The 17868-nt window shown below is 39.1% G+C and overlaps 2 protein-coding genes across 4 annotated transcripts in view; one reads left to right on the forward strand and one right to left on the reverse strand.

Moving 5' to 3' along the window:
• The window catches only part of LOC107756295 (uncharacterized protein KIAA0825-like), a 147473-nt gene extending 138812 nt beyond the window's left edge, over positions 1-8661 (reverse strand). The window contains 1 exon segment of the mRNA XM_016573328.1: positions 8166-8661. The gene's annotated coding sequence lies outside the window, so the exon portion shown is untranslated.
• Positions 8662-8841: 180 nt separating this feature from the next.
• Positions 8842-17868, forward strand: part of LOC107756294 (SMC5-SMC6 complex localization factor protein 1-like) — a 32828-nt gene continuing 23801 nt past the window's right edge. The window contains exons 1-16 of one of the 3 annotated variants that reach the window (XM_016573325.1): positions 8842-8877; positions 9096-9195; positions 9376-9487; positions 10303-10381; positions 10507-10676; positions 10761-10816; positions 10939-11092; positions 12002-12175; positions 12347-12415; positions 12773-12919; positions 13812-13978; positions 14066-14200; positions 14736-14880; positions 15170-15317; positions 15849-15994; positions 16163-16293. In XM_016573325.1, coding sequence (XP_016428811.1) covers positions 9377-9487; positions 10303-10381; positions 10507-10676; positions 10761-10816; positions 10939-11092; positions 12002-12175; positions 12347-12415; positions 12773-12919; positions 13812-13978; positions 14066-14200; positions 14736-14880; positions 15170-15317; positions 15849-15994; positions 16163-16293 — 1832 coding nt within the window. In that variant the 5' untranslated portion in view covers positions 8842-8877; positions 9096-9195; position 9376. Of the gene's footprint in view, positions 8878-8907; positions 9196-9375; positions 9488-9922; positions 10188-10302; positions 10382-10506; positions 10677-10760; positions 10817-10938; positions 11093-12001; positions 12176-12346; positions 12416-12772; positions 12920-13811; positions 13979-14065; positions 14201-14735; positions 14881-15169; positions 15318-15848; positions 15995-16162; positions 16294-17868 lie in introns of those variants that run through there. The other 2 variants (XM_016573324.1, XM_016573326.1) reach the window with 2 other exon arrangements.

Below are 17868 nucleotides of genomic sequence, written 5' to 3' on the forward strand. Positions count from 1 at the left end.
GCAACGCAAGTACCTCCAGATTCTAGCTGAACTGGTGCATTTAATATAAAGTTTAACCTCATTGAGGAACTCAATGCGAGGGTTAATTAAGTGAGGGTTGTTCATGTCTATGCGATTTCACATATTGCTAATGTCTTGGGATTTCACATTTTCATTCTCTTAAACTCATTCTTTCTTCACTTTCTCTCTTCCTGCAACTTGTATGGATGTGTGAGCGCGTGTGTTTATGTGTTAGACTAGTTTATATGTCTTAGACTTATCCAATAAAGTCTTATTTATATTGAAAAGAGAAGTATCTTGTGTTTTGTGCTTACAAGTTAATGTCTTAAACTGCCGATCTTGTTACTGTGCTAATAAATAGTGTTTTCACTATACTTTGGATATTAATATCCATTGCAGAGTTGATGTTATACGGCTCGTTCAATGAATCGCTGGCCGACTCAGTGATCAGCCGTAAAACAGTGATTATGTCAAAATTCCCTATAAAATCTTAAATGATTCCCTTTGAGCTAAATTGACCTGTTTCCATTACACCAATGATATCGTTCTCATGTGTCATTATCATTATAGTTGTTATCGTGGACTTCCCTATTGTTTTAAGTTCAGAATTATTTTGAAAACTATATCTTATCTTTATCTTTATCTTTTAGGGCTTGTGACATCATAAAGCTGCATATAAATATGGGAAGTCACAGTTTGCATTTTGGGGCTTATTTCCACAATATAGTTGCATCTTTGAGATTGCCAATGCTTGGGTTCTCTAGCATAATAAAGTGTGATACATTCCCATCTTTCTGTTTTTTCTTTCCAGGACTTTCCCCACTCCAATGATTCCTGAATACATTTTTCCCCTTTTCTGAATGCACATGCCAAGGAGATTTATTCATTACCAGCCTTGTTTCATATAATCAGTATTTAATTTTTATTTTATATTTATGTTTCCAAAAAAGCAACAAAATTAAGCATAAGTTTCTCAGATCATAATTCATAAACCTACTCCAAAAATGAAAGGATCAGGAGCTTTTTTTGTTTGTTTGTTTTGTTTTTTTAGTGAGTTTAGTTTATCTGGAAGCCTAAGCAAAATGAAAGTACAGAAGAATTTCCTCTGTAGCAAATGACTGTATTGGGTAAAATGCATCTCTATACAGCTCCATTTCACACCTATTGTGGGCACCATAACCTACTTTCTGGACAGTCATTGCCGGTAAAAAGAAAAGCAATGGAAAGAAATAATCAATGTCTGCTTGTGTACTGTATTTGTCTGAATGGGATCAAATGTAAGCTTGAAAAGAGAAGCCTTTACGTTTGATGAAACGTGTCCTCGAACACATATGACGGCCGCTTACACGAAATGATTTGATTTCACCTCCCAACAAGATCCTTATCAGCGGCTGCGCGTCAAAGCGCAGCTGGAACAAGGCTCTAGTTATCATCTGCCATAAATATTTCTAGCCTCAATCCATTGCTTTTCATCTATCCGCCTCCCCTCTCTGTGTCAAGCTGGAGTGCCATTCAATTTACAGTACAGCTCAGTGGTAAAAAATGCATATCGGAAAGAGCGGCCTTGCGGTATTACCAGACGCCGGTGGAATATAGACTGACACATCTTCTTGCCCTCGCTTTAAATAAACAATCCATCTGGCCTCAGATTGCTATAAAGCCCTCAATGTTCAAGTCTCGCACAGATCCAGCACGCGCTAGAGAGAGAAACTGTATCAACGTCGTCATCGCAAGTCAAGTGGAGTGTAATGGAGAGTGTCAGTGTCAGTTTGGCTTTGCTGGGGCCCCTCTCCCCTTCATCTAGGCTGATTTTAATAATCACTGTCAAACACCAAACAGCTCGCACTTCCTCTCCGACACGACAGCCTTTTCTCCTCGTGCAGACAGAAATCTCAACATTAATTTAGCCCGCACAAAGGGAAAGGCTGTCCAGCTGGACAAATATTATTTCCCTCACTTGACAGACTCCGCAGTTAAGCTTGCGTGTTATTATTTTCTAAACTCTATTCAAGCCTTGACTACTGTCTGAGGGGAAAGAGTGAAGATAGAGAGAGTGACTTGTGTAGGTTTTTAAGACACAGGATTAGGAACTGAACAGTGTAATTACACTGGGACCGACTGCATCAATGTCTGTGCGTGCACGTGTGTGTGTAGCCGATTTTACAAAGGGATGTGCATCATCGCCCATGTCTCATCCACATGAGAGTTGTGGGAAAAGTGTCAGGTTCATGCTGTCACCACATAGGGCCCAATTAGGCAGATGCACCCTCCATTTCCTTTGTCTTGTTATCTATTTTGAACTCAAATGTTGTGGAGTCCCAGAGTAGTTCTGAAAGCTGCCACACAAGGAAGAGAGCTGGTGCTGTGCGTAAGTGTGTGTGTGTGTGAGAGAGCGAGTGAGTGAGAAAAAGAGCTGGGGCAGATGTATTCTCTCGACACTTAAAGACACACTAGTATTTCTCCACATGTCTACCCTTACAAACTGCTCCACGCTCAGAATGGAGGTAGTGGTGTGAAATATTTAGCAGCCAGTGCATCTGCTTTAAAACTGTCAAGGTTTTCTTATCATGTTCTAGCTCCCAAAACTCTTAAATAAAGCTTTTGCAATATTTAATGTATGAAAGAAGCGCATGGGTTTAACTCCAAAATGGTGAGAAAGGTTGTGTTTGTTAGTTGGTTGAGAAAAGCAAAAGTGTGCAATATTCATGCATTACAGGTGAATGTGAAAAAAGAAAGAATATAAGGAAAAAAAAGAGAAAAAGTTCCAGGGGAATAAATCCAGTCTGTGCAATGGTTGTGTTTACCGAATGTGTGCATGTTGTTTTTTTGCCGGATGACTTCTCCTGAACTTGTCCTCGATTGATTATGAAAATATTCTCACTATATTTCACAATTTTGGCTAACATGTGAACTACTGTTTAAAGTATTCAAAAGTTTCCACTGCATTTCAGTTTCAACTGATTTTGTCAAAATATGTCAGGAGCTACAACATGACTGAGAGTTGCAGTACTACATGCGTTAAAAAAAAAAAAATTAATTAATAAATAGTCACCTGCATATATAGGAAATGTAATGCAAGTTATGTTCACAATTACTGTCTTGATTCATTAAATAAACATTACCATGGTAACCACTGTGGTTTTAATCTCCAGTTTTCTTTTCCTCAGTGTCTTTTTTTTTTATTATGTTAATGGACTTTTTGCACCTTTTTATTTTGAGAGCACAGGGGAGAGATGACAGGAAAGTATTGGGCGGAGAGAGGGGAGCAGGATCAGCAAAGGACCTCGAGACGGGAATCAAACTCTGGAACTCGGGAGCGAACTGTGAGCGCAGTTGCGCTATATGTCGACGCATTAACCACGAGGCTATCGGCGCCAACCTTTTCCTCAGTGTCATCCAACAACACTTAATTTTCAAGAGCTGGCAAGCAGGTTGTTTAAGCAGGTTGAAATGGACACATTTCATTGCAGAGTTCATTCATTCACATTGATTGTGCATTCATAATTCATATTTAGTCAATCACTGTCAGTCATGTGGGTAGTTGAAATATGAATTTGACTTGATTGCAGTGTCATACATAGATTTAAAGTCAGAAAAAAATATTAGATATGTCCATTTCCATTTTTAGCTAAGCACCAAAATTCCAGAAAAGCTCAGAGACATATTATTACACAATAAATTCTAGAAACAAAAGTTTAAAAGCAAAATGTCTCCTGTCATGTAACCTTGGTTCCCTGAGAGAAGGGAATGAGACATTATGTATGGGGGGAAACCCTTTTCTTCCAAAATGCTGAAGCCTGATTGAATCACTCTATTGCTCTGCAATAGCCAATGGCGTTCAAGCATTCGCACAACTGGTGGTCTCAGCCTCTATATAGGCGATGTCGGGTGCCAATTTACCTCAGAATCTATTGATGGAACGAGAGTCGTTGAGGCTCTGAGGGATTTTTTCACACAGCAGTTTACGTAATGTCTTGTTCCCTTCTCTCAGGGAACCAAGGTTACGTGAGTAACCGGAGACGTTCCCTTATCGAGTCGGTCTCTCGACATTACATATGGGGAATGTATAAAACCCCACCGTGTGAAAAACCATGCTGGTCCAGCTCGAACCGAGCCGATACGGTAGACTATGCACCTACAATAGCAAACAAGCATAGCGGCACGCACGCCCCGCCTCCTGCCTCCCTAAGGCCGGGTACCGGTACCAGACCTAGTTGAAACACCCAGATGCAGGTTTGTTAAAGAGCCAAGGCAACGCCGGTACGGCTGGCGCCTACCTATTCACAGTCAAGCAGCACTGGACTAGCATAATAAAGGAATTGAAAACAAGGCAACAAACATGTTGGTGCATACATACAGAATATCGCCGGCCTGTATGAGCATGATAGCATGAACCTGTATGATACATAAACGGAAACAAAGTCACTTAAATTGCGTTTATTTGTTCCATTGGTGATTCATTTTTTTTTTTTTTTTTTTTTTTGCTGCCCTGCCTACATCTTGCAAATCCTTTTAAAGGATTCTAAGTTTGCACCTTGCAATTCAGTTGTTTTTAACAATTCTGAGTTTACATCTCAGGAGGATGGACTTTGTTTTCAAGTAGCCTAATCTGATCATCAGAGGGTTAGTTGTTTAAAATCTAGAAAAAGGGCCAGTGTCATTGGCTGTTGAAGATTTGGGTCAAAGCATTTCTGTGAGTTCGGTCCCTACAGCTGTGTGAAAAATTCACTACATTCTCGTAGGCCGCCTAAATGACCTAGTTGAAATAGTGTCTGGGAGGGGTGTGTCTTCAAGCAACTTAGGCTAGTTGTCCAATGGCTGCTCAGCCTTGTCCTCCTGCACAGACAGAACGTGCGGTGTAAAATAAGGAATATCCAAGTTGTAAAATTTCACAAGAGTCCTGAGACGACCAGCACTTAATAGACATACCTTTAATCCAGGCCTATGAAGATGCCAGAGTCCGGGTGGAGTGGGCACCCATTGGGCAGTCTAGTCCTCGGGAAGCATAAGCCAAGTGAACAGCTTCCCCAATCCAGTGTGACAGCCTCTATTTGACAGTGGTGCACCTTTCTTAGCGCCCACAAAGCAGATGAACAGCTACTCTGAAGTCCGAAACTGGCTAGTTCTATCTACATAAGCATGCAGGGGCACAAAGCGTGCTTCTCTGAGCAACCTTCCAACATGTCATGAGAGGTAGCGACAGCGGCCACATAGACTTTTAGTGTAGAGGGAGAGCTGCCTGCATCTAGGCGTTCCTGGAGGAAGGTCAAAATAGCAGGGATATCGCAACTCACTGGGTCTTCGTGTCTACCGGTACACCAGTTCGCAAACACTTTCCACTTTAGAGTGTATAGGCGCCTAGTCGAAGGGCCTCTACCCTCTGTTATCTGGTGTAACACTCATTGTGAAACAGTCAGCTGGTTCATTCTGCACTCACTTGCCATACATGAAGGTCCCACAGTTCTGGCTTGGGGTGCCAGATGGTGCCTCTTGCCTGGGACAGAAGATCCCTCCTCAGGTGGATCTGCCACGGGGGGGGGGGAACTCCGGGCACCACGGCTGGCAACAAGGTTTCCCATACAACAGTCAACTCCTTGAGTAACCATCTTAGCAGTGCACAGGGCGAGGTCTGCCGCTGTGCACAGCTTGTGAAACGGCTCCGGGTCTGGGCCCTCTTTGTCCATGGACTTCAAGAGTTGAGTCTGGAAGATCTGCAGGACTGCCATCATGTGAAGAGCAGATGCTGCATGTCCCCCTGAGATGTACGCCTTCTCTGCGATGTGAGCTGTGGCTCGACATGGCTTAGAAGGCAGTGGGGTGGTTTTCCAACCACGGGACGGACACAAGTGTTGTGGATGGTGTCCTGTACAGGAGGCAGATAAAAATGCGATCTCTCAGCCGTGGCTCAATGGCGGCAGATGGTGGAGATGCAGAAGCCAATGGGCCACCGTTGCATACAACGGCAAGCCTCGCACAAAGGATACTGATTGGCAGGTCCACGTATGCTCAGTAATCCTAGTGACTAGTAAGTCAAATCTCAAATAACTGCCCTGATGACTTTTGTTCTACCCACTTAAATGATAGAAGTACTTGTGCTGTCCAATCTATAAAGACTGTGTCTGTTCCCCGAATAGTGAGGTCAAAATATAAATTTAATGCAGGATCTAGAAAAAATCTGATCGTGATTAAACCACAAAAATGTCAAATAAATGAACAAAAACAATTTTGGGCCATGTACTGTAAAATCTTGGACAAGAACCTCCTCCTCTCAGCCAGAACACTGAAGATGGGTCATGGATGGGTCTTCCAGCATGTCAATGGCAACAAAGGAGTGGCTCAAGAAGAAGCACATTAAGGTCATGGAGTGGCCTAGCCAGTCTCCAGACCTCAATCCTATAGAAAATCTGTGGAGGGAGTTGAAACTTCGAGTTGCCGAACGACAGCCAAGAAACCTTAAGGATTTAGAGAGGATCTGTAAAGAGGAGTGGATCAAAATCCCTCCTGAGATGTATGCAAACCTGGTGACCAACTATAAAAACCGTCTTACCTCTGTGCTTGCCAACAAGTGTTTCTGCACCAAGTACTAAGTCATGTTTTGCTTGGGGATCAAATACTTATTTCACTCACTGAAATGCAAATCAATTTCTAACCTTTTTATAGTGTGTTTTTTCTGGATTTTTTGGTTGGTATTCTGTCTCTATACGTTAAAATAAACCTACCATAAAAATTACAGACCCTTCATTTCTTCAGACCTTCAAAATTACAGACCCTTCAAATCAGCAGGGGTTCAAATAAATATTTGTATATAACGGCTGAGACCGCCAATTGGGCGAATGCTCGAACGCCATTGGCTATTGCAGAGCAACAGAGTGATTCAATCAGACTTCAGCATTTCTTAATGTCGACTCGAGAGACAGACTCGATAAGGGAACTATGAATTCTAATATCCATAACCACTACAAAAGTTTGGGGTCAGTAAGGCATTTTTTCCAATACTTTTATTCAACAATGATGCATTAATCTAATTAAAAGTGACAGTAGATGGGTATAATGCAGGGATAGGCAAGTTCGGTCCTAGAGAGCCGCAGTCCTGCAGAGAAATAAAGTCCCATGACTATAAAAAACTACAAGCATTCCATGTAATGTTTCCATTAATAAAATCTGAATTCATAATAAAAGAGTTAGCAAAATTGCTGTTAAAATAGATTTATCACTTGTCAAAAGCATTTCATGTTAACAACAATTCAAACTTGATCTAGATCTGTTCCTACTTCTCTAATATTGCTTTGACATTGCAAAAAGCTCTTTGAGAGCACACCTGTTCCTTAAGTGCATAGCCTATATACAGGGCGCGCGGCTCTTTCATAGCATTTAAAGGGGTCATATGATGCGATTTCAAGTTTTCCTTTCTCTTTGGAGTGTTACAAGCTGATTGTGCATAGATAAGATCACTGAAGTTGCAAAGACTAAAGTCTCAAAACCAAAGAGATATTCTTTATCAAAGTTAAGACTCTGCCACGCCCCCTAAAACGGCTCGTTCTAACACGCCCCCACATATCTACCTCACTATGTGGAAATATTAGCATAATGCCGCCCAAATGTGCACGCAAAGAAAGAAGGCGTGGTTTCAGTAACCGCAGTTAGTGTTGATGCAGCCATGTCAGGGAGACGCTGTGTGTTTCTAGGCGAAAGCAAAAGCACTTTATTTGGCCTTCCGAAAGTAGATGCATTTAGGAATCTTTAAGATTACTTACAACAGAACAGCAATGCATTTTATGGATGACCGTTTCGTGAACCTAGGAGAGGAGGTAATTCTGACTTTGCTATGACAATCTGGCGCTTCTGAATCAGCTACTGTTTTGTTATTAGTTTAAGTATTTGCTATTGACTGTTCAAATGCGGAGTTTTGCGCATCGTGTGTGTGTGTGTGAGAGAGAGAGAGAGAGAGAGACAGGGTCACATCACAGTGGAGGCAGCTGTCTTAACCGTGGCTTGTTCTGTTACACCAAATACAAATTCTGTTACACCAAATACACAAAATAATGATCTTTAAAAAAGCATCATATGACCCCTTTAACTGTTCTACATCACCGCTGATGGTACAAGTTCATTATCACACCACACACACCAGTAAATAACAGAGGTTAAGGTAAAATACACAGTACCTTTTCACTCTGTGATTTCAGGGGCTCTTCATCACATTAAATCCAACAGCAATGAAGGATTATACGGGTAAATCCAAACAGACTTGTCAGGTGCATTTCTTCCCAAAATCTGTACTTTTCATTGCAGTGAAATGACCTAAATTATCTTTGAAGTTTTTGCTATAGCAATCAAATCTAAAAGCATGAATCTAATAGTGTCGCGTAAATACAGCAAATGGACAGTCTTACAGTAATTTCCTCCATTCTGAGACAGCACTAATGGAAGGAAACAGCGAGTGTTTTAATGGGAATGTGAGAAACAGTGTTTGAATCATTTATATCGATCCACAACATAAGATTGTTGACAAAAGTGTCGTATAAGATTAAAAGGCTTTCAGATGGTTAAATAACATGCTGTCAAGCTCGCTTACGGAGACGAATATATAACTGTTCAGCCGTCGCCTCCCGTTTGTTTACAAACACGTGTGGTGAAGCACTGCTGTGAATCTCAAGCGCAAAGCGTCTGTGACAACCAACCGGAAGCATATCACAATTTCCGTGTTACGGAACAGAGTAAATCACAGAGAAAAGAGGGGCGCGTGTATTTATTCATGAAATAATATTCTCTCATTCGTTATTTGGACTTCATAAATAATCTTTGTTTTATTTTTTGACACTGTTCAGTCCTTTTTTATAACTGTATGCGCCTCGAGTTGAAGACAGTCATATTTATGTGAGTTTGAACATACTAGCCCCCCCCAATAATATACCGTGGTCAGGCATCACACTGTACGCTAGTTTTGAAGTGCAAGTAAACTAGGTGAAATGACAGAAACATCGAAAGGGAAAAATATCTAATCGATCTAGTCTTACAGTTAGAGTCATATTAATCATGTTTTGTGTGTGTTATTTATACGGTACTGATGGTGCCGCTCGATAAAATGTCCATAGACGAATGTTCAGTGATGATATTTGGCGCGCTGTTGTCGGAAGAGCGAGATTAGACCGTACAATTCATCATATCAGAGTGATTTCACTGTTTCAGTTTCAGGTAAGATATATAAACGATGTACGCATCTTGTTTTTGTAAAGCAGCTGGTAAAATCACAATCTATTTCGGATCCCTTAAGAAATTTCAACTTTACTTTTGTTTGTAAACAGCCAATAGCTGCAATGCTAAGCACTCATTTTATGATGGATGCTATTTATCAAATAATCTATTTTTCACTAGGATGGTGGACAATAAATACATCTTTCAAATGTCTGGCATCAAGAATCATTCCCAGAAAAGACAGTTACTCCAGGGCATCAGAAAGCTGGGGGGCGTATATATTGGAGGCTCTGTAAGTATTTGCACTAAAGACAGGTAATTTCTTACCCTTTACCATGGTAATTACCGTAACAAACAGCCTTATGAATGAAGAGTTCTGCTGTTGTACAGTAGAATACAATAGTACAATATTTGGAGAGTTTAATCAGACTTAGTGTTTGACTATGATTGCATTAGATACAACATATCAAGCCAAGTATAATGTATTTAACAAAGGATAATAATACACACAAGTGTGTAGTGTTTTAAATATTTAAATAACAATATACACGTTAATATACCCATATATACCAATATACCTAAAAGTAATTGGAAAAATTGCTCAGAAAAGTTAATTGCAAGAAAAGATCTAGCATCTGCAGGATTGACTTAGTTTGATATATTTAAAGATGTACTTCAATATTAGTTAACCACTCAAAAGTGCATTGCTATATAATACAGCCTTTGTTAATTTCACACAAGCCCACTTTCTCTTCCATGACATCAAGCGTTTCTTACTCTGTGTGCAGAAAATGATAAAGTGTTGGTGATTAGCCCTGAAAAATGGCTCTAATTGCTTCCCGATGCTACAGTGTATTTCGGACCGTGTAATTTTGTCCTTGCCCTCAATACCATCTTAATATAGTCACAGATTGCTCTCTCTACTAATTGAACCCCTCATGAGAATAAACTCAACCTCCAAGTTCTTGACCTTTTTCCTAAACGATCTCATGGTAAGGATGAAGACCAGATTAGTAAGGTGACTTTATATGTCAGATAAGAGTGTTTTGTTTTTTTTTTCACTTCAATTAAAGTTCACAATGTTTGACACATGTTTCTATGTTTCAGGTTTATAAGGAGGCAACAACTCACCTTATCGTCCAAAAAGCTTTAGCAAGTGAAAAGTTTCTCGCAGCCTGTGCTGGAGGTCTGTAATATTGAGATTTGACTGTAATAATCGAGTAAATAATTAGAAAGCATATAATAGCATGTAAGCATATAATAAAATAACAAACTGAATTGGTGACTCTGTTTAGTTTCCTTCTGTTTCAGGGAAGTGGATAGTCACTCCAGAGTTTATTCTGGACAGTGTGAATCAAAAAGCGTGGCTCCCAGATGCTTCATACGAGTTAAACTTAACAGCTCAGACCCCTGAGACACCCAATCCACTGAAAACATGGAGAGAAAGGGTGTCTAACGGCACTGTGTCTGGAGCTTTTCAGGTGAACATCACTATATTGTTAACTCGCATAGAAAACTGCTAAAAGAAATGAAGCATGTTTGTCATTTCCCATCTCTACCTGTAGGACTGGGTGGTGCTCATTGACATTGATGATCCAGCGAGCAGAAGTGTGTTTGTCAGGTCAGGATGTACACAGTGACAGCTTTGTTCAGCATACTGTACCTTCGTTGCTCCAATGTTTAACTGGAGGCTCATGGTGAAATTGCTAATGGGAATTTTTACAAACCACATTTTATTTGCAGGATATTAAAAGCAGGCAGAGCTGTTGTCTTCACAGCCTGGCCGACTTCATATGCTGTAACTCACGTGTTAACCAAAAATGCATCCAAAGATAAAGGCGAGAAGTGCAGAATCCCTCACTATAGTGTCAGCTATGTAGCCAAACATCTTTTTGGGGTAAAGTAACTTACGTTTTGCATTGTATGCTTTTTGTAAGTAATTCATATAAGTGACACATCTGTCATTGTTAAATCACCATCATGTCATTTCAAACCTGTTGTATTGTTTTGACTTCTTTTATTGAACACAGAATGTTTTTTTTTTCATAGAACATGTAGTGACTAGTGACTGTCAAGTGCCAAAGAGGGCAAAAAAGGGCTCATAAAAGTTGTTCATAAATGCACAAAGATTTGATGGCCATGGCACTAAACAGTGCCTTGGGATATTGCAAACAAGACATACAAACTAATTGTATGGTACTTTTTTTGGTGTTTTTCACCTGGTCACTGCTATGTCACTTGTATGTTGTATTAGAATAAAAAAGTATGATATTTTTGATTAAAATATTCCTTTTACTCTCATAACTCTTATAACTCTAATATTATGTAATCTAATATTCATTAAAAATAATATTTTTTTCTTAATACTTTTATTTAGCAAGTATGCATTAAATTGATCAAAAGTGACAGTAAATAATTTTTTTCTTTTCTTAATGTTTCTTGAGCAGAAAATCAGCATATTAGAATGATTTCTGAAGGATCATGTGACACTGCAGACTGGAGTAATGACTGCTGAAAATTCAGCTTTTCCATTACAGGAATATATTACACTTTAAAATATATTAAAATAGAAAACTGTAAAAATTTTAAATTGTAATAATATTTCACAATATTGCCGTATTGTTACTGTATTTAAAAAAAATAAATGCAGCCTTGGAGAGCAGAGAGGTTTCTTTAAAAAATTAAATAAAATCTTACCAGTCCCAAACTTTTGAAAAATTGCTTATTTGATTTGGACTGCTTTTACTTTTTACATTCACCCTCAAAATTTGGTATTGGTGGTTTATTTGTTGTCTTTCTTTTGCAGCGTGTTTGCTCAGAGTTAAACTGGCCCTGTAATTTGGAGTCCTTCGATGGAGAAGAGAGCTGTGAAATGGATTTCGAGGCTGCTGCAGTCACTGACAGGTCCATGGATGTTACTGATGACCTTTCACATAAAGTATTGGAGCAAATGCTCAAAGAATACATCATAATAATGGAGGTCTAATATATTTTTATTCTCCTCATCCACTTTTTATTCTGGTACTTTTATATATCATTTTGAAACATAATTATGGCTTTCACAGATGGATTTTGGGCACAAATGAGAAAGTTGTCATGGTTATCAATGTAATTTCTGTAAAGTATGACCTTACATGACATCTCGTTTCAGCAACGGAAGAAAATACTTTTGACAGTCCCAGAGTTCCACAGCTACTACACACCCAACCTGCCAGTTCAGGTATTGAAACCTGTGAAAAACTTTTCAGCACACCTATCTGCCATACACAAGCTGTTAAAGTGCAAAAATGAATGTTTGACCCATCAAGAGGATCGGGTCATTCAATTTCCCGTGTGTCACATAGAGGAGTAATAAATGGAGGGCTCATCACAGCCAGGTCACCTGATTTAGGCAAATCCGTTTGATCGGTACACTCATGATTGGCATACCCATTAAAGAAACATTGCAATGTGCCTCCACTGGGTTCTCAAGCGGAAATGTCCAAATGCACTCATTTGACACTGACCCTGAGACCACATTGTCATCAGTCATCTTATTTCATGTATGTCTTTGTTTCCCTGTTTCTCTTGCACTCAGATTCCAGCGGTAGAGTTCAGCAATGTGCAGAGCTTGGTGGAGTGTGCCTTCTTCCCTCAAGCTCTGGAGGAGATTCTGGGGTCCCTGCAGCCTGGAGTGATGCCCCCAGCCCTGCTGCTCCAACAGCTAATGCGCCACGCACTGCATGTATGTATAATAAGAGCTATTCTAAATCCCAGAGGCACTTATAAAGCACTGTTACATTCAGTTGGTATTATCTTTCTTAAAAAGCAAAGCGGGGTAGTTTCTTTTTCATTAAGGATGTTGTAAGGAGTGATTCCTGTTATAAAAACAGCATAGTTCTTTACCAGCTATTGAAGGTCTGTTCACAAAAAGTGCAAAATTTCATGGCAACAAGATGTAAAAAGTTGTTGTTGCTGTTGTTTTTGCTTGATGTAAAAACTCACTACTGTGTTTAACAATTGCCATTGTTGTTCTCTTGAGTACAAAGAACATATAGCCTAATGCCGAGTTCACACTGCACGATTTTCAAACTCGTCGGATCGCCGTTGTTTTGCAATTGCATATATGTAAATAACATGTGATCAGTAATATTTTTTTAATAGGTTAATATTATATTTAGCAAGGACACATTAAATTGATAAAAAGTGATAGTAAATACATTTATAATTTTACAGAAGAGTTTTATTTTAAATAAATGCTGTTCTTTTAAACTTTCTATTCATCAAAAATCCTGAAAATATGTCATTGTTTTTGCACAAATATTAAGCAGCTCTACTGTTTGTTTTTTTTTCAACATTGATAAAAAGAAGATTTGTTGTTTGAGCTCCAAATCAGCATATTAGAAGGATTTTGGAAAAATCATGTGACAAAGACTGGAATAATGGCTGCTGAAAATTCAGCTTTGCCATCACAGGAATTAATTGTATTTTTAAATATATTCATTATTAAACATTATTAAGCCACCTTCCTCTCTAGATATCTGAAATCTTTAGAATAGATGGGTGTATTTTATTACAAAAGCTTGTTCTGGTTTGACCAGATAATCCAGTCTTTGCTCTTGCGCTCTAACTTCTAGGGTGATGCAAAGCCATTGTACCTCAGCATGTTTATCACAGTTCTCCACAGTATCCTGCGCAACAATCCTACCTGGGGTTCTCCTGGACACACTAAGTATTTTCTTCGGATCCTCCAGTGTCCTGAATGTAAGGGCGGCCTCTGGTCACTTCTTGAGACATCAGTTCGGTATGAAACTGTCAATGTACCTGTCAGAACAGCTCATAAGCAAATAGAGTTTCTCTCAGTAATGCAATTTTGTCTGATTTATTCAAGAGTGTGTCTAGCAAGCAAACCCACCTGTCACTCACTGCCAAGCACACCATCCACCGAGTTATTTCGTCTCCATTGTAACCTGCAGGAGTTCTTCCTGAGACTCTTTCAGCTGGAGCTTCATGCTGCTAGCTCAGGGTGAGCACCTGAGCTCTGTTCATCTCTGCTTCAATAAACAACAACTTTTTGATTCTGCATGAGCCCAAAGAAAAGAAACTACTGTATTTTCCCACCCCTCCACAAAATATAAACAGACAAAATATAAAGAATGTAGAAATAAAACACAACATGCAGCTGCTTGGAGATATGTTGATGTCTTACTGTTCACCTTGTTTTGAAGGTCAAGACTTTGTAGTATTGACATTCAGTCTGTTTTGATAGAAAGACAATGGTTAAGTAACTGCGTTAATCATAGATATTAATGCCTAGATTGTACATTAGCAACTATTCTTTATTGCCACCACGTCTACGTATCCTCCATATTAGACAGGATTACATTTTTTTTTTTTTTTTAATGAATAACCTTTTTAAAACTGCATAAACTATATTATATAAACCCTGAATCTTAGATGTTGCCCGTTTCAACAGGGCAGATCTGTCGTTGTATCTGTAGCAGCTGTATCTACATATTAATATTAATATCTATGGCAACTCTGTCTTTGTCTCTGTGCAGGAGGTCACCTGGACAAAGTAGGGCGTCTGTTCTGTACAGTACCTTCTGGAACATGTGGGAGAAGTCGACTCTGACCTCCAGGGCGGTTCAGCAACTCAGCAAGTTGCTGATCAAGACTGTACTCTGGGCTTTCAACTCCACTCAGGTGTCATTCAAGTCTTCTCCCTTCGTGCTAAAAATGAGGGCATGCTTTATTGAAATCTTCTGTTTTAGACATAAGTTTGTTGGTTTAATGTTGCGATATTATTGTGTTGTGATCTAAGCTCATGCAAAGATAATTTCCCAGCTTAAACTAAAATTTGTCACATGACACCTGTATGCCAACAATATTATGCCAACAGATTTCCACATTAAATATACCATTTTGTTGAGACATGTCCATTCCAGATGCTTCATCAAGCTGTGCAGGCTGAGTTTACGGTGTTTGTGTGCAGGAGTGGAGGCTGGGAATGTCGGTCACTCTGCAGGAGACTCTGTGTGTAGTGGTGGAGTTCTGGGCTCAGGAACACAGTCCACTCAACAGCAGTCTGGTGGAAAAAGGCTTTAAAGACCTGGCTGAACACATGGCCATACTGTGCCAAGGTATCTTGTAGTGCAGTGGGAAACTTTATGCACTTAAAGGAATAGTTCACCCAAAAATGAAAATGTGTTGAAAATTTACACACCCTCTGGCCATCCAAATGTAGATGAGTTTGTTTGTTCATCGGACAAATTTAGAGAAATTTAGCATCACTTGCTCACCAATGGATCCTCTGCAGTGAATGGGTGCCGTCAGAATGAATTTAAACAGCTGATAAAACATTACAATAATACACAAGAAATACACATGACTCCATTCCATCAGTTAACATCTTATGAAGTGAAACGCTGTGTGTTTGCAAGAAATAAATCCTAATTTAAGGCATTTTAACTCATCTACATCTTAAATGGCCTGAGGGTAAATTTTTGGCAAATTTTAATTTTTGGGTGAACTATTACTTTAAATACAAGAAGTATGAGTTGCAGTTTTGTCTTGTTCAATTCATATATATTTATTTGTATTTTAGAGGGAATGTACATTAAAGATTTTAAATAGCTTAATGGCTGTAAGTACCTTCCTGTCTCCTCCCTTAGACCTTCACTGTGACATGCTGAAGGAAGTGATTCCAGCCCTTCGCTCCGCAAGACTCCGGATGTTCACTGCCGACGCCATCTATAGAAACATCTGCTGCAGCAGGGGCCTGATCCTCAGCTCTGAACCACTCTGCCTGCTCAAAATTGTGAGTTTTAACTGGTGTAAACATCAAGATTTATAGCAACTACACTTCCATTTGCAGCACATTTTGCCTTCCCAGAACACAATACAGTGAATAGAACATTCAGTGACAGATAGAGAAAAATAGTGAGAGAAAAAAATGCTAAGATTTATTTTTCTTGTCTCTTGCCAGGTCTCAACCTACCTTAAAGCTCTGGGGAACTTGTGTGATCGAGGACCAGTCCAAACCCTGAAGGGACAGACTGACAGAATAGAGATGAATCAACCCTCTACCAGTAGTGCCGCCCATGTGCCAGGCTCAGAGTGAGTTTCAGCTCCGCCACATCTATCTGCTCATGCTGGTGTCCTCAATACTGACACTGCAGATCACAGGAGAAAAGCAAGAACACTTTCACTTTTTTTAAATATTTGTATCTTTTCGATGAATAGACCCAGTACCGATGTTTATTTTTGACAATGTTTCTCTGTAAAATCACAAGAATTAATAGGTGTCATTTTCTACATCCTTGTGCAATCAGAGCACATTTTGAGATAACTACTCTCCACTTACAACACTATAAGATCCTCTTTATGTCTGCATCCATACATGTATGACAGAGGCAGAGAGTGCAGTAGGTGCCTTTAATTGCAAAATTTTCCACCATTATGGGGCATTAGAGGGGTTTAAGATGACTAATGGAGAGAGACAGGGTGCTGTCCTTCTCTGTTGGGGCAACCTGTGATGGCAGCAGACCACCAGCCCTGTTACTTATGGTGACGTGAGGGTAATTGAGGCTCTGTGTCTCTCCTACCAACTCAATCAACTGCTGCTTATCTGCCTTTTTTCTCTATAGGAAAAAGCTCAGCTTCAGCTGAGACATGATGCTTAGTCAAACCACGACTGCATTTAAATGCATCCTGAGAACAGTGTTGTTGCAAGCTGAGAACTTTATAATTGCTTTTTTGAATTGAAATAAAACTGAAATAAAATAAAATATAAATATGAAATGAAAAATGTAAAAAATAAGTGAAAATGCGAAATGTACTAAAAATTACTAAAACTCAAATTGTATATATATATATATAAACAAACTAATGAAAATGACAAGCACATAACCAAATTACAAATGAAAACTGAAAATATAAAAATGAAAGCTAATTGAATACTATGAATGACATTAATACATACATCAACAATAAGAACTTTCTTTTCTACAGTATAGCAATTTAAAAAATATATATTTTTTTTTATTTTTTTTATTTTTTGTTTCTAACATTCAACCCTTTCTTTCTGATGCTTTCTTTCAGATTTCTGCTCCACATTGATTAAGCCACGATTGTCAGTATCTTGTTGCCATGATGTGATGTTTGACAGTGTATTGTCAGTGAATATTTTAGGGCAGCAGTGGTCACAGGAAGAAAATTGTGTCCTCACTCAGATACACACACATTCACAGACTTGAGCACTGCACAAAGTGATGTTTACTCCGCACTAATAGGAAACTAAATGACCATGTCTCTGTGAGAATGTGGGTGTTTGTACTGTTCTGGTGTGTTAGATTGTGCCTTGGTTCTGAACAATCTAATTACTAGGGAACAAGACACTCTTCCTGTGGAAGCAGGAGTCTTTATTCCTCTGACAGCACTGTCCTTTAAGGCCTCTCACAGCCTGACTCCAGGGCTTGCAAAATTTCAAAATCCCTGGTAGCCCTTCGGGCAGGTACTCTTCAGATTTTGGTAGCCCAAAAATTAATTTAACTAGCCCAAATAAAAAAAAAGCCTTTTTTTAAAATATAGAAAATCAGATAGGAGTTTAAATGTCAATCAAAAATATTTTCAATACACAAATATCAACAAATATGAAGGAAGGAATTTTATTTCACTATTTACAGGGTATCT

This window comes from Sinocyclocheilus rhinocerous, unplaced genomic scaffold, assembly GCF_001515625.1.
Source record: "Sinocyclocheilus rhinocerous isolate Xijiao unplaced genomic scaffold, SAMN03320098_v1.1 scaffold1043, whole genome shotgun sequence".
NCBI lineage: Eukaryota > Metazoa > Chordata > Actinopteri > Cypriniformes > Cyprinidae > Sinocyclocheilus > Sinocyclocheilus rhinocerous.